Below are 25,286 nucleotides of genomic sequence, written 5' to 3'. Positions count from 1 at the left end.
GTACCAAAAAGAAAATTAAGTTATCTATGACGGAACGGAGGGAGTATAATTTATTTAACATTACATACATTGTGTTAAGTGGAAAATGCATATTATTTGATTGTTAAATATGTGCTAACTAAAAAAATGTTTGATTGTTAAATAATACTTCATCGATCTTGCAGAAGAAAATGAATATACTTTTGAAAAATAGAAGTAATAAAAATAAACATACAAGCACATAAAAATTATAAATTGGCTAAAATACCAAATATATAACGCGATTATGTAAAAAAATTGAACATAATTTTTAAAAGACGAAAAGAGTAATAAAAATAATTATAAAAGCACATAGATAATATATAATTTAATTTTTGATATATAAATTGGTCAAAATAACAAATATATAGCATCATTCTCTACATATTATAGCAATGTTTCCCAAACAAGTTCAATATTATGTAAATATGGCAAGTGACTCAGTGAGATTAGTATAATTAGTGTGGTTTGCCTTGTCAATTATAGTTTGCAGTACTGAATTTACTAAAAATATTAATAATAATAAAATATGGTAAGTGAAGAAAATTACTATAGAAAATTTCGATTCTAATCAAAAAAAATATTAAAGGGTTTGCATCTACTAGCATTATATTGCACAAGTTTGCTACTCCAACCCCTTTATAATATTTATATTATTATATCATTCGATAACTCTACAATAAATCATAATTATACATGGCAATTTCAGGTCTGTTTATTTTTCGTGTCGAATTTATTCGTCTTGTTTTTATTTCATGTTGGGACAGGCGCAACCCAATTTCAAATCAGATTTGGAAACTCCGGCACAGCCCGGTTCAAATTGTGTCGAGTTGGGCTGGACGGTCCGAATTTTGAAATTTATTTATTTTCATAGTTAAATTATATTAAACTAAATATAAGCAATTATGATAACAATAATATTTTATTGATAAAAAGTTAAAGCTAAATATAAAATACAGTAATTTTTTATTTTATTATGTACTTAAAAGATATTTAAATTTGAAAAAAAAAATATTGTATTAACTGTGTTTGACCAGACACATTCTGATGAAGTTCAAGCACGATCCGGAGTTTCAATCATGTTGGACTGGCCCACCCTAAAATATTTTCAAATTTATTTTTTCTGTCGTGCTCAAATCGAATTTTTGAATTGTACTTATTTTTTATGACCGATAGCAAACACGCGTAACAAATGCAAAATGATTATAAAACTTCAAAGTAGTTTGTATTTATATAGGATAGTCAAATCAATGTATTGGTTGGCTTCCAATAAATAAATTAATGATATAACAATTTAACTTTTTAGGTGAAACAAACATTTATGTCATCTAACACAATGCAAATAACAAAATAAACATGTATATTACTTCTCCTTTTTTTGTTTTTATTTTAAACCCAATTCTATATTATTTAATCCGTATAAATTTTACTAAAAATATATTATTTGTTTCGCAAAATATCATATTAATATATTATTTAAAATAAATTTCAAAATTCAAATCAAAACTAATGTCGTTGTTTGACCGTTCGGCTCCAGGTTATCTGTCATAGTCCGTCTCATGTTTTCGAACCCCTAGTCCATGTACGGTGTGTTGATGGCTTATGTCTTAGTACATGTACATATTCCACATAATTATCACATATTATATGATATACTCATACTTATTGCGGGACGGCCTGTTTGGGCCTCCAAGCGAACAGAGTCTAGGCGCACACGCGACAACCTGTTTGGGCCTCCAAGCAAGCAGAGCCTAGGCACCGGACATATTGGTTTTTGAGCACGTTACACTAAACACATTAATTGTTTACTCAAAAAATCGATCACCAACAACTTATTATATAAGTTTCAATCCAGTTTTATCGACGAAGATGTAGACACCATACACTATTCAATCTATGTAAAAAAATAAAATAAAATAAAAATGTAACATGCACACCCTAATGCCATACTTTTGGTATGAATTTTAGAAATACGAGATGTCTTGATCTAGTATTAAAAATATGTCATTTTGTAGAAAAAAAGTATCTTCAAATAATATATTTGTTTTTTTATGTCATTCGATGAATGTTGGATCGAACTTAAAACATTTAATATTGAGAAGAAAATTGAGTAGAATTGCATATAAGTTTATGAAGTTGCGAGGTAAGAATGAATTGCATTAAGACTAAATTTATATTAAAGAAAATAAATGCAAAAGAAAAATTAATAATAAAAAATTAAGATGTATTGCGGATGAAACACATTTTGAACTTGTGAAGTAATAGAAAATGGGTGTTGACTAGGAGAGGTTAGCAAGATCGCGAGTAGAGTTTGCGAATAAAATAAATTTACAGACAACGGAGGTGATAAGTAATTGGAGAGGTACTGAACGGAGAAATACCCTCCAGTGGGTGAAGTGCTATTGATATATGTATAGATTTTGTGTGAGAGAATTCTGCGTAAAAGTAATCACATAAGACTTTTACTCACTAACTGCATTTGTGTTTGCTATGTTTTATTTTTATATTATTTTTTTATGCTACGAGTCATTCTTTTCGATACATACGACATTTGAATTAATAAATTTGTTCACTAATCACTACCTATATTTTTTAAATGAAAATTGCAATAAGTTACTGCTTTAACGAATGATCGACCTAGTAATTGGATATCCTTTCCGGACCCTTATGAATATATTATATTAGATCATGTGACTAATATTTGTTTTTAACCAATCCTTGTGGAAAGTAGCTCACAAAGCAATTATCTTATGTATGTGTCACATAGAAGTGTTGACGAGATGAAAAACAATGATGCTTTATTCATTTTTAAGGAATAAAACTCGTGATTAAACTATAAAGACAACAAAATTATCTTGGTACTAGAAAAAGTAAATGGGTGGGTGGCTAAGCACGCGACTAATGTCATGAATAGCGCTAGCCGCCCGGAAAAACGACTTTGGGTAATTACAACTTGAGATCTCATTGCGGTTTGGATTGACAACGAATGAGAAAACGAATTATGGAATGATATGTATTGTTACAATGACATATATTAACTCAGCACTGACAAAGCTTCTAGATAGTTGGCAATTGTTGACACCTAACATACAATTAATATTTTGATTCTCAACCGTCCAATTTATTAGATGAAAAAATTGTGTGTTGATCTTCCTCTTTCGATGGATTGAGGTAATTGACTTTTTCTAGTGAAAACTAAACCAAAGTTTATATGTTTACTAGATATAACCAATTATGGCTAGCGAGGTAAAGCACGAGCTTTTCATTTCGCGACTAGACATTGCAGCTTGTGAGTTGCAGCAGAATTAGGTTTTTCAAAATGCAAACTCATTTCAAAATTCATTGTTTTGCAGCTAAAAATTATTTGAAAATGCCAAAGTATATCAAAATGAACTAAAATACATTTTACTTGACATTTGGTACAATTAAGCGCATAAATTAGTCAAAAAAATCATCATATATACTTATGAAAATCACCAGGGGAATATATTCAAAATTATTGTTATCACACACTAAAACGATTAAATGCAATGAAATTTTATCGTTTAATACTGATGTTTGAGATAACAAATGAGATAAAACAACAAAAAAAAACTCTTCCAAATGCATTGTGTTTGTTCACTTTATATATATATATTTATTTATAAATGTTTTCTTATATTAAGTATAAAGAATTATATGAATAATGTAAAAAAATAATATTTTATGTTAAATTATTTTTTTAATAAATAAAAATAGTATATATATTGTATTAATATATATATTGTATTTTTATAATATTTAAGAATCGTACCCAAAAAATAAATTGAGTAAATAAACCTCAAATTATAAACCTATTATGTATCACATTCTAATTATATTTTACATTAGAAATCTTTAAATACAAAATAATAATAGTAATAATAACCTCCACAACAGTAATATTTTAATTAATATTAGGCAAGTAACATTATTACAGCTTTTGTATTAATTACTGAAATAATAAATATAATTACTTTGTGAAATCTTATTTATTATTTGACCATAAGTAATAAGAGGAACAAATAATAATTATCACAACCTCATTCTAAATATCGTGAATGGGATAATCATCAATTCAATATACATATATATTGATCTTAATATTTATTTTAAGATAAAAGTAATTATCATTCATAAAGTATAAAAAAAATACTCCCCCATTCATAAAGTAAAAAAAAAAATAAATTACACGTTTGAATCATATTTAAGTTTTTTATTTTTTTTTAAAAAAATTAATTATACTAATTAACTATTTTAAACGTAATTTATAGTTTAAAAAATAATTAATAATTTATATATGTGAACAAACTCTACATTGTATTAAAGGACATGACAAATAATGCATTATGATTGTAATTTATAATATTATTTTAATAAATTATATAGTTATACAATTAATTAATAAAATATTTAATTAAATATAAAATAATACTAATAAGTTTTTAGTATAAATATTATTTAGATAAACTAATCACATCCATTTAGATGAGATTAATTATTCTTAATTAAGGTATTATCATAACTAACTTTAACTAATTTTGAATTTCAATATATTAAACTAAATATATGATTAAATTGGATAAAATAATATTATCCACCGTAATCTTTCATACTAAACAACCCCCAATTTGATAATATTTACTAGAGACATTCACTATTGAAATTTATCTTTCTAATTCACTTTTGAAATTTAATCTAACACCATTTATTATAAATAAAATATATATATATATACATGATAAAAATTATAAGTTTACTATACATGTATAATGAGAACATAAAAATAATTGTTTCTTCAGTTACACGAAAATATAAAAAGATGTATATACATATATAAAATATTGTGATAATAATAATTGGATTGAATTTTAAGTATGTAAAATAAAATACTATTTATTTCAAAAATTCCAAAAAAGTTGTGCTTTTCATGCTTGTACATTACGAGCAAGGACATGGCAAGTCCTCAAGGTACAATCAGGTGCAACACCAGGAGTACGGGTGTGGCACTTTCCGCTGCTTTGGCTGTACGTCGGAAAATCGATGAAATTATATTTATTTATTATTTAATGGAATAAAAGAAAATAGGAAAAGCTAACAAATTATATTGACCGTCGGATTGGTTTTCATGTTGAGCCTCGCATTACATTATCCCTCTCTCCTCTACATCTTGTCTCTCTCTTTCTCTCACTATATATATCGCCTTCTCGTTGTTTCTCTCTCTATATATTATTTCCCAATCCACCATTTTCTATCTTTCTGGAATCCTCTCTGTCCGAACGCGTTCTCTCTCTTTCTCTTCCCGTCCCCCTCTCTTGCACTAAATCCAATCTTCCTCCAGCGAGGAATTGAGGACGCAGCAGAAATCTCCTTCGATTGTATCGATCCGTAGGAGGTTAGGTTTTGCTTGCTATGTTTGCTTTGTTGTTGATTCAATTTTGTTGAATGATGATGGATTATAGCTGGCTGGGCGGTCGATAGATAGGATTGGGCGGGGATTGATTTCTGGATGTTGGGGTATTTGTTGGCATTAACTTTGAATTGGCGGAGTTTGCCTCTGGATTTCAATTTGGTTCTGGGTTGCTGTTTGGGCGTAATTTTTGCCTTTCGCCTTTTGCTGTTGCTTTATTTTTTTGGGTTCGGTGGTGTTGTTCTGATTGGTTGATCTGATTGATGGTGATTGTAATGTGAAGTTTGAGGCGGCCACTGTCGGTGTGGTTGTTTGATCTGAACTTTGAAATTTGATTAGGTTTTTTCAATTTTATTTCGCCTGGTGGTTCCGTTTTATGAGGATTGATGGTCTTACATCGTTGGGTGTGCGCGGACTTCTTGGATGTGTATCAGTTTTTGTTGGGGGAAGTTGAATTCGTGTTGCTGGTGGTGGTATTGTTTGGGGGTTTCGCTGAATTGGATTGTTGTGGAGCTATGGATATGGTGTTAGGTTTTGGCCTGCCCATGGTTTGATTTGTTGTTGTTTAGATTCGGTGTTAGGTTTCAATGCTGTTAGAGTGTTGACCTCAGGGAGATGATGCTTGGTTAAAGGATTTTATAAATATGATTCGATAGGGGATGAAGCTGAGGACACAACTATTAACTTCAAAAGATTATGTCTTAATAATGTGATATGAACCCTACGAAACAATAACACATGATGAAACTGAATTCAGTTAACGTCACTCTTGAGATAAAATCGAATTCTGGGAATTTGTTGTACTTAGTCATCCATGCTTTTGCTTACCCAGTTAATAGAGGTTTCATGAGTCTTAATTCACATTGATCTGATATTATGTTAAATAGTTTGTTTTTGTCAACATAAATATCTGAAGAGTAGGGATCCAGTGATATTTTAAATGCAATAAGATCCCGAAATTCTGTTTGCAACTGTTTTGTTTCTTTTGCTTCGGATCTTGGTGATGCGTGTTAAGTATGCTGAGGTAGACTACATTTATTTTTTTGGTCAAGATCTAGGGTTCTTTGGAGGAGTCATTATGCATACTGGAAAATAATTTGCATTTGTTTGACCAAGATCTAAGTTTCTTGAGAGTAATACCGTGTTGATATGCATACACGTGTTCTATATGCTAGATAGCCACAGCTAGGAGTCCTGAGAAGACTTATGTGGCCTTTACTTCTCACCAGTTCTGTTGTTAATCAATGAGAAGTGAGAACATAATTGGTACCTTGTTGATATATGCGTACACGTGTTCTAATGCTAGATAGCCACGAGCTAGAAGAATTATGTGGCCTTTACTTCTCATCAGTTCTGTTGTTAATCAATGAGAAGTAAGAATATAGTTGGTACCTTGTTGATTTATATGCGTACACGTGTTCTATATGCTAGATAGCCACAAGCTAGGAGTCCTGAGAAGAACCATGCGGCTTTTACCTCTCATTAGTTCTCTTGTTAATCAATGGGAAGTGAGAACATAATTTGTATTTGCCAACTGTTGTGTACGACGAAATAGCAATTTCGATTAATTTTGTTGATTGCAGGGCATTAAATGTGGCTTATTAATGATGATGTTCATTCTTTTGTGTGCTAATTGCTCGTGAGGTTAGGGATAATCTACATTGATTCACATCCTTTACTGATCAGGAATGAAGGAAATATTATTCTGGGAAACATTATTAGATCTAGGTTTCTTAGTTTAATATGCCTCCACGTGTTAATAGACGGCCATAATCTTCATATTTATTATGTGAAATTCAGTAAGCTCAAATTTGTGCCCGGACTTTAAATTTTTTGTTTGAACATTACTTAATCGACAGCTGGAGTGGTTGATTTATCCTGTTCTGTTCTAAAAGCTTAGCCATTTTATGTAGAACAGTTCCGCCTGCATTTATGTTCTTGTTGATTGGATTTGTATAGCAATTATTAGCTACGACTCATGCTATACTTTTGCTGTGATATTGCAGAGGACTTGAGGTTGATAAGATGTCTCCTGGACTCAGGTCTAAGCCTAAAGACAAAAAGATGGTTGCAAAGGACAATTCGAAAGCTTCTTCAAAACCCGCAGGTCCAACCATCACAGCTAGTGGCGTCCCGGCTAGTGGTTACAATCCTCTCTCGGGAACATTTCATACATTTGAGACAGCACCGATGCCTTCAGTCAGCCAAGTTCATGGGAATGGTCGTTTTCAGAACATAGATGATGCAGATGATCCTAATGGGAATACACCTAGTGCTGGAGTTGAATGTGACTCTGTATCAAATAATGACAGCTGGTCTGGTGAATCGGAGGACCACAAGGAGAAGGCCCCTCAGCCCCAGCCGCGCCCAGAGTTGGTGGTGCCTGGAGCTGACAATGACAAACGGGAGAAAATAAGGTTGAAGAACGAGAGGAAGCACCAACGCCAGAAGGAGAGACGAGCTCAAGAATTGCATGAGCGGTGCAGTGGCTATCTGATGTCAAGGAAGCTGGAAGCATTAGCTCAGCAGCTTGTGGCAATGGGTTTCTCTCAGGAACGTGCAACGATGGCTCTAATTCTGAACGAAGGTAGAGTTGAGGAGTCAGTGGCGTGGCTTTTCGAAGTCAGTGAAGAAGACAAGCAGGCCGAACAGAATATTGACAGCAGTGGAAATTTGAAAATAGACATATCTGAAGAACTCGCCCGCATTACAGAGATGGAGTTTACGTACAAGGCTTCCAAACAAGAGGTGGAAAGGGCCATAGTTTCGTGCGAGGGTGATCTAGATAAGGCTGAAGAAATGGTAAAATCTCAGAAAGAGGAGCCTCCAAAGCCTGAAGAAACCGGAGATCCTCCTTCTGTTGTGAATCCCAAGCCACCGATGGTCATTCAGAACCAAGTAAGAGTACAACCCAAATCCAATCCATCTACTGTCATGCAACAGAAAACAGACGAAAAAGACTTCAACTACACCAGAGGTCCGGCGAATGTAGGCCCTACTATGAACCACAGGACAAAACCTGTCCAAGGGTTGAACAAGGTAGCACCGAAAATCGATTGGGTCAAACCGCAGCAGATTATGCTGGCTGAAAAAAGATGGGCTGCAGGTCCGAATCCGTCTCCACCCTTCCCATCAGGACCACCTGTGCAGCCGTCGTTTCCCCCAGCCAAGACCGAAGCCCACAATGTAGCTGTTGGAAACGAGTTAAAGAATCTGAAGCTTGGATCGATGAAAGAACCTGTGACAGTCATGCAAAGACCTCAGGCTGTCAGCGTAAAGCAGGCCTCTCCCGGAACAAACCTCAGCACTTCTCCTCCTCGAATGACTATGGGTTGGTATCCTAATTCAGTCGAAATAGTGAAGCCCCCGGCGACTGCATCACCTGCTGCTATATCAAGAAGCCTCAGTCCTAACAGCGTCTGCTCGAATCTGGTCTACAAGGAGAATTATTACCAGTTGCAGCAGCAATTCATGCCCAGCAATACGTCGGCGGCAGATGCCTTCTCAGCAACCGCCCGAGGAAACGGTATGCGGGGCCGAGTGGGTCCATCTCCAGCTCTAGCTCCACCGGCGTCGCTCGGGCTGTACTCCGGAATCGGTGCCAACAACCCATCTGGTTCATCTTCTCTAGCCGACTGGACAATGGATAAGACGACGCCACAATTCGACTACACAAGCATCGACTGGAGTGTCGGCACTCGGACATTGTTTCCGAGGGCCAAAGATATGAGCAATGGATTCCGGGGCGGTTCGAACTACTCGAGGCTAAATAGTGCGACCGGTCCCTTCGCATTTGGTTTGGGCATGAAGACGAACGTGAGGCCGGCGGCGGTCCTGTCCTCCAACGCCACCAGCGGCACCGCGGCAATTCCGATTCCAGGTCTGCAGGACAGCGGGAACGGTGGCAGCGGCGGTTCCGGCGACCCGACGACGACGGCGGCGGATGGTGGGTCCCGGGATTGGACGTCTCCGTTCGAGGAGAATGACCTCTTCACTATCCCGAGACTGTTCGTTTCGTCCCCTTCTTTATAAGGTGGTGAATTAGTGAGATACCATTTTAACAATAATGAAAAATCAAGATAGAAAGAAGATCAGACAGTCACAGAGAGGGAAAAAACAGACTGCAAAATGTACTGTGCTTGCTTGCTTGCATTTGGTGTTTGGTGGTTTCTTTGATGCTTGATGCTTGATGATGATGATGTTTGTTATATTCTTAAATCTTAAGTCCCAAAAAGCATCGAATCCCCCTAGGTTATCTTAGTTCAAATGCACTGGCCTTTCTTTGGAAGTCTTCACTCACCCAATCTTGAGGCCATCTTCCCTTTCATTCGAAAACGGGGAAATTTCGATTTCAGTTTGGGATTGATCCTGTGCAGTAGAGGCAAAGTCGAAGGATTTTTCATCTTCATTTATTCTTTCTCCCTCTTCTCTCTCAACCCTTTTCATTTCTTCCTTCCCGTTCTTCTCTCTCAAGCCCTTGGAGATCTATTTGGGATTGACATTGAGACATTGTCAACGCTGCTGATCAAAGGTGAAATTTGAATTGCAATTCGGAGTTTGAACTCATGACCTAACGGTCACAAGTTCACTTCCCACACCCCGCTAAGTCATCCCTTAACGGGACTTAATTGTGTTGGTGTTTAATCAAGTGGTTGAAGGCCACTGTGTATAATTTATAGAAGGGAAGAAAATGAGATGAAGACACAAATATAGGCCCATTGAGTCTTTTCTTTTCTGAAAAAATACATCATAGTGCGGAAGCAGCTTGGTCGCAGCAAAACAACTTTTAATATTTATAAAAACATTGTGTGTTCATTGTTTTTTGAAATTCTAAATTAAGTTGTGTAGATTGAGGCATAGACAAATTGAGACATTTTGTGGAACCATAATATCGTCTCAGTATTGTCTAACATACATCTATAATATAAATTTAAATTTGGATTAGCTTAATGCATCTACTGTCAAAATTTAGCCCAAAATTATATGCAAAGTTTTATATAGATTTTAAGCCCAGCCCAATTTGCTTTTTTTTTTTTTTTTTTTAAATATATATTAATAATCAATAAAATAAAAGAAAAAAGAGAATATGCTTCCACTGATATTATCGCTAGGGTTTTTGACAGTAGGCTCATATAAATAGTGCCTTGAATTGGGTCTTTATACTCTTTCCGCTGAAGTGCTCGGATTATATCTGTGAATTGTGTCGTCCCTCTCTCTTTCAAGAATGGCTGTTATTTTCTCAGATCTGCACTCCGAGTCCGGTCTTAAGGCTCTAGAAGAGTATCTTTCCTGCAAATCTTACATTTCCGGGTGAGATATGATTGCCTTTTGATTTTTGTATTGTTGATTGCTATTTATTTATCTTTCTGCAAATCTTACATTTCCGGGTGAGATATGATTGCTTTTTTATTTTTCTATTGCTGATTGCAATTTATTTATTTTTTGTTTTGTTTTGTTATTCCATTTGTGAAATTGTTTGCTTTTTATCTTGAATTGCAGAAGTCAGTTGACGAAAGATGATGTGAAAGTCTATGCGGCTGTTTTGAAGAAACCTGACGGTGATCTCTACCCCAATGCTAGCAAGTGGTATGAAGCTGTTTCGGGAAAGCTTGCTTCAAGGTAATCTGTGGCTTTTGCTGTTGAAATGTTTTTAATTTTCAAATTGAATAATTATTAGTTTCTGGGTTTATATTAGATAAACTTTTCTTTTTTTTTTCTTTTTTTTCATACCTTGTAAATTATTGTTTTATTTTAAAGTTTGAATTGGCTTGTTTAATTATGCCTGGCCATGATGGTTGATGACGTAGTTTCCCTGGAAAGGCTGTTGGAGTAAGCATCGGAGGCAGTCCAGCCGCCCCTGCCGAAGCTGCATCTGAGAAAGTTAAGGTAGTTACTCACATGTTAAATCTTGATTATGTATACTTTGTATGCATTGAAATACAGGGTTTATAGATGGGATGCGGGAACTTCTATAATATATTTTGTTATTATTAATAAATGAAATTTAGAAATTTCTACGGTTTATTAAGTTATTATTACATCGGTACTACTGCCACTTGATCATGATTTATGAGCATATGCCCCAAATTCTCTTTTCAATTGATATATAATTTTGTTCTCCTTGAAAGTTAATATTTTATTTCACATGTTTTGTGCCTATGCGATATTTATATATTCTGGTTCAAGCTACATAAATGTGTGATCATTCGGATATGAATTATCACACATGCTTTAACAAAAATTTCTGGTTGCAACACGACAGGAATGAGGGACCTGCTAGGTTGTTTAAGGTCGCCTTGTTTGAAATTCCCTTAATTGTTTGCACTATAAGTTGTTACTGGTTTTTTGGACACTCTTGTTTGGTGATTTATTTTAACCTTTGTATTTATGGCTTTGTGCTGTTGTTGACCAGCCATGTCTTTGTTCCCAGGAGCCCGCCGCCGAAGACGACGACGATGATCTTGATCTCTTTGGAGATGAGACTGAGGACGACAAGAAGGCTGCTGAAGAGAGGGCGGCTGCTGCAAAGGCCTCCACGAAGAAGAAAGAGAGTGAGTTTAATGCTTTATATTTAATAATTGTTTTCCAAGATATATATATTTTATCGTACTTGTTGGATTCCCCTCTAGGTGGGAAATCATCGGTTCTTTTAGACGTAAAGCCATGGGATGATGAGACAGACATGAAGAAGCTGGAAGAGTCTGTTCGAAGTATTCAGATGGAAGGCCTGCTGTGGGGAGCATGTATGGTTTCTAATTTATTTTTTGTTGCTTTGTAGCAGTAATTGACAATTTGAATTGGCTGTGATTATATGTTTTGTAACACGTTTATATGTTTTTTTTTTTAAATGTGCAGCGAAATTGGTCCCTGTTGGTTATGGTATTAAGAAGCTGCAGATCATGCTCACCATAGTCGATGACCTTGTCTCAGTGGATTCACTGATAGAGGAGCAACTCACGGTGGAGCCTTGCAACGAATATGTCCAGAGCTGCGACATCGTTGCCTTCAACAAAATCTAAGGTCCATGCCCCTTTGAGCCTTCTATTGGCCGTAATTTTGGATTTTATATTGGGTTCTTGCATGAAGTTTGTGTTTCTTGTGTCAAGACATTGGTGATTTTACTCTTGTTTGCCAATCTATTACGGTATCATTGCCTTTGATGGATGGAATGGGATTCTTATCATGATTTAAATGACTTGTAGTGATGACCAAAAGTGTTTTTATTTATCTTCGTTAAATATTGGGTTTGTTTGTTTAGTCTTTTAAAGCAAAGTAATTTTTTTAAGATATGGAGAATTTCGTAGATGATATAAAAGATAATATTTTGTATTGAATTTTTTATTTTTCGTAAAATGAAAGTATATATATTATTTAGAATATGCAGATATATGTATGTATGTATTGTATTTTTCATTAATATTTATCTGTGAATGGAAAATCTGATAGGTGAACAAAGCATCATTGTGATGTGTAGGTGTTTGAATGATTTATATAAAGCATACAATATGCGCTGATGAATCGTAATCAAATAAAAATTGAAGTTTCATAACAAAATAAATTTTAAAAAATATTTTCAGGCAAATTTCATGTATGTTTTTTAGATATTTAATAATCTGTTGTTTAAAAAGCATAGCAATGAAAAGGAAGAAAATGTCTCTATTAAGTAATGATATTTGTATAATATAGTGTAAATTGGAAAGGTATTTATTATGTTAGGTAAGTGGTTGTTTTGTGACGGAGGAAAATGAAAAATGACAACTTTTCAATGGACAGAGGGAGTATATGTTTTTAGATATTCAATAATATGCTATATAAAATATAATTGGTCTTAAATCAATACTCCATTTCAAATAACAAAGCCAATATTATGTTGTCAATATGTTACTTTTATCAATTGAAATATAATTTTAGAGATCACTAAATAAAAATTGAACTTTCATAAGAAAATACATTTGAAAAATTATTTCTTAGATTGTACTTTAGACAAACTTTATATATGTTTATAGATACTTACTACTGCATTATATAAAACATAAAAATATTAAATTAATCTGTAGTATTACTTTGAAATATATATACTTATTTAAGTTTTCCTATATAAATTGATATTAAATTATTACTAAATTTACAAATTACAAAAATTGCTGAAATTAATGATTACCAAAATTAAATAATTTACCAGCTTAATCCCAAAGGGTGTATAAATTGATTGAGGAAACACTTCACTTCAAAGATATCACTGTCAAAGACACAAAATGAATTTTGAATCATTCCATGCCATGAAAGAAAAGTATCACTTCCTCCACATGATTCGCATAGTGTGATTTTTTCGTCGGATCTAATTTATAGGGTATTAGATTCGGTTGAAGGTTTACTCAGTGCACATTTTCGAGTAACGACTACGGGTTCCCCGTCATAAAAAAAAAAAATCGATTATGTAAGTAAATAATATATTATATATTATGTTAATGTGTATATATATTGTATTTTAAAAATAATATTTATGGAGAATTATGCCCGTGAAAAATACAATGCGAGCAAATTGCATATATTTTTATGCATTTTATATTGATTTGATAAGCTATATGTGTCTTGCTATAATGATTCAACCGATTTTATTTTATTTTATTTTATTCATTGTGGACGTGAGATTAAAAAAATGGAGTTTTTCAATTTTTCTTTGATGACAACGGCTTTTTACCATTTTTTTTTTTTTTTTTTTTTTATATGCATCCAAATTTCCAAATGATAAAATTTCATCTTTTGAAGTGAAATTTTCTTCAAACATTTTTTGTCGCATATGACTATATATCCTGAGAGACTATATCACATTTCTGATTTCAGAAATTTGTGATATAAGTCATATTTTTGTTCTGAGTGGCTTCCCTCCGAGAACTAGGACAACTGATCTAGAGAAGCTGCCGAAAAATATCCAATGATAGATTTGTGATTAGCTAAGTGAATGACACAAGTCACTGATAATATTTAAAACACTTTTTCTTGCTCTTGAGGCTATCAACTCCAATAGTTGTTTGTTTACCGTTCTTGATGTAAAAAATACTAATTTTCTTACAAAATATGTAAGAAATAACAACAATAACTATTTCAATATTTTTCTTTTTCATAATTTTCAATAACTAATAATACATCTTGTAAAAGATTTACAAACTGAAAATACAATTAATTATTTAAAAAAAATATAAAATATTTTTAATTGTCATTGTAAGTATAAATAACTAATACTAAACAATTATTTACCAAACAATTTAGTACAAGTATTTGATATATTCAGCTAATCAAACCGACTAAGTAAATCAGCTAACAACTAAAACTAATTATCAAACACTATATTACCTAAATAAGGATGGGTTATGGTCTTGCACAAGTAAAATATAAAAATACACATGTCTTTATTTTAAACAATATGTGTATTTGTGGTAAAAATATATGTTATTTGTTTATAATTATAACATCAGTTGTATAATAATATATCATATGTTTAAATCAACTCTGCATTTGCTATACGAGATTATATTTAGTTTGCATTTCTATTATATTAATATAAATAATGTGATAATAATATTATGTGTTATTTGGTATCATATTTTACAGTATAGTAAAATGTTTAATTTATTAATACTGTAGTATCAACTTTTCTAAATAATTTGTCCAAAATAAATAAATCATCTATTATGAGAGGGATAGAGTATTATTTATTATTTATAATAATTATAAAGTTTGTTTATTTCTTTTTATTTTAAATTCAAATTTATACTATTTCTATAAAATATACTCTCCTATCCTACTTAATATACAAATAAATTAATATATATTTTTTATAAGTATTTTGTCCACTCAATTTTTTTTTTAATTTTTATTTTGACTGTCTATTCATTTTTTTTTAAATTTTATTTAAGAAAAATATATGTTCCACGTAAATACAAAAATGCAGATACTTTATCATCACATAATTATTTATATATAAAAAAGTAAAGACAGAATCATTTTTTAAAAAATTATAAGAGTAAAGATTTTAAAATAAGTTTACACATATTTTATCATCACATAATTATTTCTATATTAAAAAATAAAGACAGAATCACTTCTAAAAAATTAATAAGAGTAAAAATTTTAAAATTAGTTTACATTTTTATGTGACTAATAAATTACTACTCCGGCCGTCCTCATATTGTGTTAGAATTATTTTAAATATAAAAATTTAAAATAAGTATAATTAGTAAATAATTAAAAATATATTAGTAAAATTAATTATAGTATAATATAAATAATTATAAATTTAAATTAAAATAACTTATTATATAATATAAATTTAAAAATTATAAATTATAAAATTTAAAATATAAGTGAAAAGAAATTATTATTCTCTATTTTTGAAAAAACTTGTGTTTTTGTTTTGTAAAAAAATTAGATATATTTTTTAAAAATTAATATATTAAATATATTTATTATTTTATATGAGCTACATATTTTTTTATATCCAATATAAAAATATTCACAAAAATCTCTTCTTAAAAAAGTATTTATTTTTTATATAAAAAATGTAAAATAAAATATAGGTAAAGGGAGCTTTTAATTACTATTAAAATTATAAAAGTAATTTATTGCGCAGTCAATCATTCTGCATTGGTAAGAAACGTTGCAACCCTAGTCGTACCTTTCTCTCTCACTCTTCCCGACTGCTCTGCCTCTCCGTCCGCCGGCAAACTCCACTCCACACATCCGCCGCCGCCGCCCCGCCCTAGAATTTAGCCTCGCTCTTAATATAAGATATCCAGCGCCGCATTCTTCTGCTTTGGTAATTCCTTCTTCAGTGCGGTTCGTTCGAGAAATTCCTACCTCTTATTTCACTGTATTTATCCGCAGATTAAAATAATTATTCATAGAAATCATGGGGACGGGAAGAAGGAATGAGGGTAGTGGTGATCGAATAGATAGTCCGTGCGATGTAGCCGGCGCTCCGCCAAAATCGCCGTGGAAAACTTCCGCCGTCGCTACCCCGGCGGTGGAGGCTGATTCAGAGTCGTGGCCTGCACTCTCTGACGCACAACAAAAGCCTAAGAATAATGGACCTCTCGATCCTAACTCTGCGAATTCGCCTCCTTTGCTGGCGCAGGACGAGGATGATGCTTGTGGTGGTTCGCCGGCTGCTGCTTCACGGGTAGGGCTTGTTGCTTTTCTCGTTTTCTGTAAATTCTATTTTTGTGCGTTAGTTACCATATGTTGTTGGTTTTACTGGCGCTTGAGATTCACAGTTTGTATTCCTTTTTATGCTTGTTGTGTGTATTCAAGATGACTGAGTAATTCATCACTTTTTAGGTTTTTTAATTATTGAAATGAGAACTTTTGAAATCAAGGAACTGCTATCACATAAAAAGGTTCTTGTTTAACAGAAGAAGATAGGAAATGTTGTGGATATTATATGGATGAATGCTATTCGAACTTGGATTGTATTCAGACATTTATAGTGTGTGCATGAGTTAATATGGATCAGTGCATGCCAAAAAGGATAGTGAAGTGAGTAAGATCTGTTTTGAGTGAATCAAGCAAAATGATACCCACTGTCTTCACACGTTATGCTATTCATAGAGTTAGAAAATAATAATTAGTTTTTCCCGATTCTCAAAACTTACAAAACCATTGATATTAACACTGTAAAGAAAGATCTGTTATTCATTGTCAACTTTTCTATGATATATCAATACATATAAACAGAACAAGATGAGATGCCTGCTCTTGGACCTGAGTTCAAATTTTGTGAATAAAATTGAGGCTGCACATTTCTCTTAGAAAACAACTATTTTGTTCGGTAAAACCTTCTTGTATTCATATCCCATATTTTTTAGCGTGAGTACTGAATCCTGATGCACGGAATTATGGTTTTCAAACTCTCAACTCATTCGGTTACAAAATCACAGATATTTTGCTTTGCTTAGATGCTACTGTGACATTTTTCTCCTTTTTGGTTTTCAAACTGCTATCTTGGATTGAATTCCCATGCTATGGGAAAACGGCTTGACGAGCTTTTATAAGTCGGAGGCGGCAAATGCTGTTGGCAGAAACTTTATTGTCTGTTTTCTATAGAAACTTTTGGTTCTGTTATCCACTACAGAAATAAATACGCATATATATATATTCAAATTAATGTACTGGGTATGGAATGTATTAAAATATTAATTATAATTCGACAAGATTCAGATTCACCTGCCATTTTCTTTCCCTATGTTTTCAGGCTACAGTTGAGCAGCAAAAGTTCCAGCCGCGTGGTAACATCAAATCTCCTCGTAGGCCGAACAATACACATCAAAATAAAGTTTTACCCAAGCATGGTCCAAATGTTATGCCTCCATTTCCTGTGCCTTTACCCTATTATCCCCAAATGATCGCTCCAGTTTCTCATGCTGTGGTTCCCATTCCACTGCGAATAGCTGTCCCTGGATATGCTTATCAGCTTCCCCCTGGAGCGCAACTGGTGAGGCCTGGTATTGATCCAGCTCAATCTTTTGTTCCTCCAGTAAGCGGAGATTATCAGCCTTCACCAGGCTCTGATTCAAGTGCACATGATCCAAGTTCTACTGGAAGAAGGTCAAATACAAAAGAACAAGGTGGCCAGACGAACCCTGCCTGGAACACACAGCGACCAGTTGGTTCTAATAACTTCCCCATGGAACAAACTATGAGGCAAAGACCACTTATGAGGCCGCCAATTTTTGGACCAGCTGGCTTTATTGAGGGGCCAAGCTTCTCAGGTTTCTAAGAATGCCATATGTAAAATTGATTTAATTTCTGAAAACTAGATTTTCTTATCTGTGCTTGACATGCCACCCTTTCATTTTACATCTATTGTGCTCTATTCTAATGCATTAACAATTTCATCAATACAGGTCCACCAGGAGCAATCTATTACCATCCTGCTGCACCTCCAGGCTCTGTAAGAGTGCCTTACCTACCATACTTAGTTCCATATCCTTTAAGTCCTGGATTTCCCATGCCACCTTCACCTAATGCAGCCTTGAGAGCTAATGTTTTGAAGCAAATTGAATATTATTTCAGGTGAGTTATCGGAGTGCTTAAGTTATTATATTTATTTTTTATTTTTTCTGTTAAATCAGCTTTCACATAATGCTGCCCCAGGAAAAAAAGTGTGGTTTGAACTTTGAACTACTTCAATAATTATATTAAATATGCATTTTTGGTGTTGTTACTATCTTGGTTATGCTTCCGTCAATTTTGCTGGTAATATGCTGTTTACCAGCAGGCAGTTTTGTGTTTCATTTTACAATGATATGATTGTTTCTGTGATGGGTGCTCGTAATTTCCGTTGGAGCTTGTTGATGTCTTGAACTCTTTAATGTGGAAAACAACTTTGTATTCAAGCTATAATTGAAACACGTCTACTTTTGCAGCGATGAGAATCTGCAGAATGATTATTATCTGATTTCATTGATGGATGACCAAGGATGGGTTCCAATATCAACTATTGCCGAGTTTAAAAGGGTAATAGTTAAAAATTCCCCTCTTCAACTATATCTTCTTCTTCTTAGTCTGTTAACATTTTTATTAAATCATGAGTGTCAGGTTAAAAGAATGAATGTGGAGGTCTCATTTATCCTTGATACCCTGCAATCTTCAAACTCTGTTGAAGTGAAGGTTTGATAATTTGCTCTTTGTGCATCCTTTAATCAGTTATATCATTACACACAAAGTTTCTTGTGCATTTCATTTCTCCTTGTGTTCCTGGCATAAACCTAAAATCTTCACTTTTTATGCTTTTTCAATCCCTCTAGGGTGAGAAGGTGAGAAGACGCAATGAATGGGAGAAGTGGATTCCAACCACCCTGAAAAAAAATGAAGTTACAGATGCTGTGGAAAGGGATGACCATAATGAAAATAAAAGGGATAATTATGATGGCTTGCCATTGAATGAGGATGCTACAAAACAATCAATTGATAATGATATTGTGCTAAGTAAGAATAAGGCTCTTTCAAGTGGCGAAGCACAAAAATTTGCTCCAAGAGATAGTACTTCAAGCATCAAGTTGGATTCTAACAATGATAGGCCAAAATTTGCATCCATCTCACAAGAAGATGATTCTGCCAAGTCTGTTGCCCCAGTCAGCTGTGAAAATTGGCAATCACCCGCACCTTCAAATCTCAAGAGCAAAAATTTGGAGGACTCTTCCAATGATTATTCAAGCACATTTATGCTTGATGAGGAGCTGGAACTGGAGTATAAAGAGGTTATGACTGATACAGCTGGAAGGTATTTTAGATTTCCTGTTGACATGGTTTACAAGGTTCTGTTTGGAATGTTCATTCATGCATTTTTTGTTGGTGCATACATTTTTATAATATCTTAACAAGGCTGAAGCCCTAAAGAGTTAAGTTTGGGATTCATGCATTTGTCATGCTGATCCGGAAATTTGTGTCCAGAGATATGTTTTGCAGAATGTGCAACATTTTTAAAACCGAACTGTTGGAATCCAACTTGCTTTGGTAATTAAGTATTTAGGTTTGCGAAACCCAACACAGTGATATCTCACGATCAACATACTTAATGTAATTTTGCTTTATTGATGATTGGTTCTTTGATGTGAAGCATAGAAATTTAGCTTAAATCACATCAACTGAGACTAATGGCAAAAGGAAAACAAAACCCAATGAAAGGTCATGAGCCTGACAGTTTATGTGTATATATTTAGACTAGAGCTTGCCAGTTTTAGAATTTAGAAACAGAAATAGAATAAGGAAATCTGTATCATAATGATTTTCAAGATGAATTTAGAAATATAAGTAGAATAGTGTGGTTATTTGCTACCTTTAATATATAGGGAGGTTGAGAGTATTAACACACCCTACCTCCAGAGCCTCATGAGAAAAACGATTTACTGCAAGCATAAACTGTTTTGAAACAACTCCATTGTTATCATATCCAGGTAAAGGCCACCATCTATCTAGTTCAACCTGCCATCTAATCCTTAAAACATCTTGGTCATTGCAGGGTGGATGATGAAGATTACGAAATCACTGGTCATGATCATGCTGTTGATAGGCTTGTAATTGTCACTCAGGTCAGTCTATAAACTGTTGGGTGGTTTATTTGAGATTTGCTGCCAGACAACATCTAAATTGATACCAGACAATGTTCTGATGCTTATGGATGCTCGGTATATTATGTACATAAATGTGATTGCATTCTTTCAACAGTTTGATCGCCAAAGTTATGACCAATGAGATTTTATGCTGCAGAGTTCCCGAATAAGTGAATCAGTTGATGAAGAATCACAAGCCATATCTTCTGAGCTTGCTTCTGCTATAAGTGATGGGCTCTACTTTTATGAGCAGGTTGGCAGATTGTTCTCAGGATCTCTGTCGAATGACAAACAAAGGAAAACTAATACATATGTTTTCATTTATAGGAACTAAAATCCAAGCGGTCTCATCGCAGGAGACATAATAAGCCTATTAGTGAAAACAGGGATGATAACTCTAGAAATTCTGCCAACAGTCCTACTGTACTGGACATGAAGCTTCTTGATCATTCTGCTGGAAAGAGTAGCTCTGAAGGTCCAGAAAATTCTAATTCTCAAAGGAAGCACAACAAAGGCAGCTCAAAGCAGCAGATGCATTCCTTCCAGAAACAGCGACTTTTCTACGGGAATCATAAAGCTCATGGAAGTACTCGCAACTCTCACAGGGTTGTCACTGAAAGTCCACCAAGCAATGCAGTTGGTTTTTTCTTTGGTTCCACACCTCCTGATAGTCACGGGTGAGCATCTACATTTTCTGCTCCATTCTTCTCCAACAATGCTTTATGAAATACGTTCACTTTTTCTCCCAAAAAAGCTTCCCAATTTCGTTGAAATTAATGAGAGTTGTTCGCTTCAGTTTCATAGATTAAACTTGTATATCCTGCTCTTGCTTACTCCCAACTGTCAACCTGCAGGTTCAGGCCCTCGAAGTTGAGTGTGTCACCTCAGAGCCATCTTTCAGGAAGTAGCCCACCAGTTGGGTCGATACCAAAATCATTTCCGCCATTTCAGCATCCAAGTCATAAACTTCTAGAGGAAAATGGTTTCAAACAGCAACTGTAAGTGTTAAGTATACAAGACTCAATTTTAGGCTACAAATGCCGGTGTGCTTGTTTGGTTACTCATGGGAAGCATATTTGTTGGGTAAATTGTTTCGACCTTGGTTACGATGATATAATTTATGTATCTATGTGTAGAAAGACACCATATAAGGCTGCTAGTGCAGGCGTGCATGTGTAGATATCGATGGACATTTTCATCTGTCACTGCAATTGGATTGAGCTGCAGACCGAGCATGCTCAAATAATTGACTAGTTTTTATCTAGGTTAATAACTTTTCTTCTATTCAGGTACAAAAAGTACCATAAACGGTGCCTCAGTGAACGAAAGAAAATGGGCATTGGTTGCAGCGAGGTAATTTTTGGTATTATTATATTGCTGAATTTTGTTATTATGATAAAACATTCCATCTCAATAAATTACACACCAAATAGTTAAACTATTACCCGTACGACTCTCGCTTGCAGGAGATGAATACACTTTACAGGTTTTGGTGTTATTTTTTAAGGAACATGTTTGTCCCTTCGATGTACAATGAATTCAAGAAGTTGGCTCAAGAAGACTTTGCAGCTGGTTACAATTACGGAATGGAGTGCCTATTCAGGTTTTATAGGTACGACAGGCTTACTCATCTTATTAGATTCATGAAGCATCTCATTCTTCTTATGATTCATCCTCTCGCAATTAAATTTTCTTGCTTTCTTGCTTCAGTTACGGCTTGGAGAAGGAATTTAAAGAGGATCTCTACAACGACTTCGAACAGCTGACGCTTGATATCTACAAAAGAGGCAACCTTTATGGCCTAGAGAAGTATTGGTAATCAAACATCCACCCCCTCCCTCTTATAAATTTCACAATCGAGGCTGGAAAAATTGGTTAATTATCATTAAACTCCTGTTCATGTATTATACATTATCTGAAGATTTTTTTCTACTGTTGTGATTGGCAGGGCGTTTCATCATTACCGTGAAACCCGAGACCAGAAAGAGCCGCTGAAGAAGCATCCGGAGCTGGACAGACTGCTGAAAGAAGAATATCGGAGTTTGGATGACTTCAACCGCGCCAAAGCCAAGAATGCTGCTGCGGGTCGACAAGCAGAGGCTCCTTAATTAAGGTGTGTTTGTTGTGCCTATGCAAAAGCATGAACTGACAGAGAGAGTATGAAATCAAGTTTTGGGGAGAGAAATTCTAACAGGATGGCAATATATATATATATATATATAGAGAGAGAGAGAGAGAGAGAGAGAGAGAGAGAGAGAGAGAGAGAATCTGGAATTGTGGTGGTCCATTTGTTTTGTTTTTTTATCCAGCGCAGATGGATTGGGTATTTTAAGGATGTTGTATTTTTGTACATTAACTATAACAGCAGGGTGCCTGTGCCTTGGTTGCTTTATAGCCCCCAGCCTGAAGATGATATATATATATATATATATGATCCAGATCAACACCACAACATACCATACCATATATACCAGACCCTGTGTTCTTTTGGATATTTTGTTCTGTTTTTTCAACAAAGTTTGTACTTCGTATTCTGTGGGGTGAGTAGTATTTAATAGGATAAACTTTCAACAAAATTACTTCCGATAGTACTTAATAAATGTTTATGGGTAAAAAATATATAGTACATAATAGTTCAACAAATTTTTAAGTTCAATATATAAAGATTTTTTATAGAAAAAAAATTGAATTACATGGAGTAGTATTTTCTCTATTAGGTAAAAATAGTCAGTCCGGCGCATATATTTTAAAAAATACTTTAATGAAAAGTAATAAAAGTAAAAAAAAAAAAAAAAAAAAAAAAAAAAAAACAGTTGAGTTTTATTTTGAAAATTCAATTAAGAATTAACCGATGATGATGAATAGAGAGTTTAATAAAAATAGTAACGGATATGATAATCAAATGTAAAAAAATAATTTTGTCAAAATTAATAATAACCTAAATTTAATAGACGCAAAAAAAAAAAAAAAAAAAAAAACACAGAAAAATGAGTACATTTAGTGAGGAAGTAATTAATTAGATTTTTTTTTTCCCCTTTGATTTAAATTTTAAAATAAAATTTAAATAGTAGATACGACACATCGGTTAAAAACAGATACATACATATCTAACAATGAAATCTAGAGATTTGAATCCACTAAGATTTGGCTTTGACGCCATATGCCATGAAGCCACAAATCTATCAATGCTGGTGCCCTATAAATACCGCCTTACAGATTTCACAAACCCTAAAACCCTAATTTCGCTATCTATCATCACCTTCATTCAATTCAATTCATTTTCATATGAATTCTTTCTTCCTCGAGAGTGAATTGTTACTAATCAGCTGTTAAATTTCATTGGAATGGAGAAAACAGCAGCAGAGGATACTGCGAATCGTCGTGTCACCGGCGAGCATCGCACAGAGGCTGCGATCGCCACGGCGGCGGCGGCGATGGAGGAGGAGGAGCGTGGCGGAGGAGGTGAGGTAAGAATTAGAAACAATAATGTTGGTGGATCCGTACAGTGCAAGGAGTGTCCGCGGAGATTTTCATCGGAGAAAGCGATGCACGGGCATATGAGGATGCATAGAGAGAGACCACAGCGACGTCGTCCTCCGACGACGAAGAAGGAGAAGAACAACCCTAGCGAGGTTCAACTACCTCAACCTGCGATTGCGAGCAGGAGAATGTTGACCGGTAGTAGTTCAGATCATGGAGAGCAACGACTCTCGCCGGATGTGGAGAAGACAGCCACCAATTTGATGCTCTTGTCCAGAGGCGCCGTTTCAAGTGAAGAAAGACTGCAGCTCAAAATCATGACTCTCAAATTTAGATGGATCTTTAATAATAATAAGGATGAAAATAATAATAATAATGATGATGATGACGACGACAATGGTGATGATGATGATCCGCAGGAATCACCCGTCAAGAAACCCAATGCAAATTAACAGATTAGAGACATGAAGCAGAATTAGGGTTTTCAAGTTATTATTATTTATTTATTTATTTTCATTGTTATTTTATTTTTCAAGGAGATATTAATCTCTACTTGATTAAGAAACAACACTTGCAATTGTATACTCCCTCCTACGTGGTAATTTAAAGTACGTTTTTGTATATCTTATTTAAAAGTATTTATTTTATATTAAAAAAATAATTGAACATTAATACTAATATATCTTTAATTTAAATTTAAATTATAAATATATGATTAGCATGTTTTGAGACAAAAAAAAAAATAAATAAATAAAAATTGAGAACCTATCAATAATAAGACATTGAGTAAATTTTTATTTTTGTTTGAAATCACTATTATATTTACTTTGATGTAATATTTGTATGTAAAATATAAAATTGATGACGATAATATAAAAAAGTATTTTATATTAATAATAACTTTTTTAATATATATAAAATATATATTATATATATTGTCAATGTATGTATATATATTTATTTTTTTGGTAATATTCATTTGATAATAGTGTGAGAAACAAATTAATTTTGGGCAACACGGACATACTCATAATTTTGACTATTTAGTTTTTTTTTTTTGATTTTTTTTTCTCATAAAATATTCCATCAAATATTTTTTTATATCAAATCCAAATCAAATTTTTTTCAAACTTATCAAAAAACACACCCTTAATTTATTTCAATTCTATTTCCAATTTTTAACAATTTCAATAAAAAAAAAAAAAACGGACCACTGTTTTCTTTTCCCACTTATTATTATTATTACTATT

The 25,286-nt window shown here is 33.6% G+C and overlaps 3 protein-coding genes across 5 annotated transcripts; all 3 read left to right on the top strand.

The window, feature by feature from the left end:
• Positions 1-5,247: 5,247 nt before the first annotated feature.
• LOC127244081 (uncharacterized) lies at positions 5,248-9,664 on the top strand. The gene is made up of 2 exons (XM_051264397.1): positions 5,248-5,431; positions 7,453-9,664. The coding sequence occupies exon 2, from the start codon at positions 7,472-7,474 to the stop codon at positions 9,476-9,478; it is 2,007 nt and encodes a 668-aa protein (XP_051120354.1). The 5' UTR covers positions 5,248-5,431; positions 7,453-7,471; the 3' UTR covers positions 9,479-9,664.
• A 925-nt stretch (positions 9,665-10,589) lies between these two features.
• LOC127244080 (elongation factor 1-beta-like) lies at positions 10,590-12,780 on the top strand. Of its 2 annotated transcripts, none has more exons than XM_051264396.1 (6): positions 10,590-10,756; positions 10,946-11,065; positions 11,254-11,332; positions 11,877-11,997; positions 12,076-12,189; positions 12,302-12,780. In XM_051264396.1, exons 1-6 carry the CDS (start codon positions 10,671-10,673, stop codon positions 12,463-12,465), a joined length of 684 nt encoding a protein of 227 aa, XP_051120353.1. In that variant the 5' UTR covers positions 10,590-10,670; the 3' UTR covers positions 12,466-12,780. The 2 variants fall into 2 exon arrangements, with proteins under 2 accessions (XP_051120353.1, XP_051120351.1); XM_051264394.1 differs by having other exon boundaries at positions 11,859-11,997.
• A 3,296-nt stretch (positions 12,781-16,076) lies between these two features.
• On the top strand, positions 16,077-23,000 carry LOC127244148 (la-related protein 1A-like). 2 transcript variants are annotated; one of them, XM_051264526.1, is made up of 15 exons: positions 16,077-16,262; positions 16,351-16,625; positions 17,697-18,213; positions 18,349-18,517; positions 18,871-18,961; positions 19,043-19,114; positions 19,252-19,727; positions 20,466-20,535; positions 20,714-20,809; positions 20,884-21,233; positions 21,411-21,554; positions 21,846-21,909; positions 22,023-22,168; positions 22,267-22,371; positions 22,505-23,000. In XM_051264526.1, exons 2-15 carry the CDS (start codon positions 16,356-16,358, stop codon positions 22,662-22,664), a joined length of 2,730 nt encoding a protein of 909 aa, XP_051120483.1. In that variant the 5' UTR covers positions 16,077-16,262; positions 16,351-16,355; the 3' UTR covers positions 22,665-23,000. The 2 variants fall into 2 exon arrangements, with proteins under 2 accessions (XP_051120483.1, XP_051120482.1); XM_051264525.1 differs by having other exon boundaries at positions 16,331-16,625.
• The last annotated feature ends 2,286 nt before the right edge of the window (positions 23,001-25,286 follow it).

The sequence above is a fragment of the Andrographis paniculata genome, unplaced genomic scaffold, assembly GCF_009805555.1.
Source record: "Andrographis paniculata isolate CXL003 unplaced genomic scaffold, ASM980555v1 Contig9END, whole genome shotgun sequence".
NCBI classification, from domain to species: Eukaryota; Viridiplantae; Streptophyta; class Magnoliopsida; order Lamiales; family Acanthaceae; genus Andrographis; species Andrographis paniculata.
The sequence above is the reverse complement of the archived record's forward strand: the minus strand, read 5'-3'. Positions and strand labels throughout refer to the sequence as shown.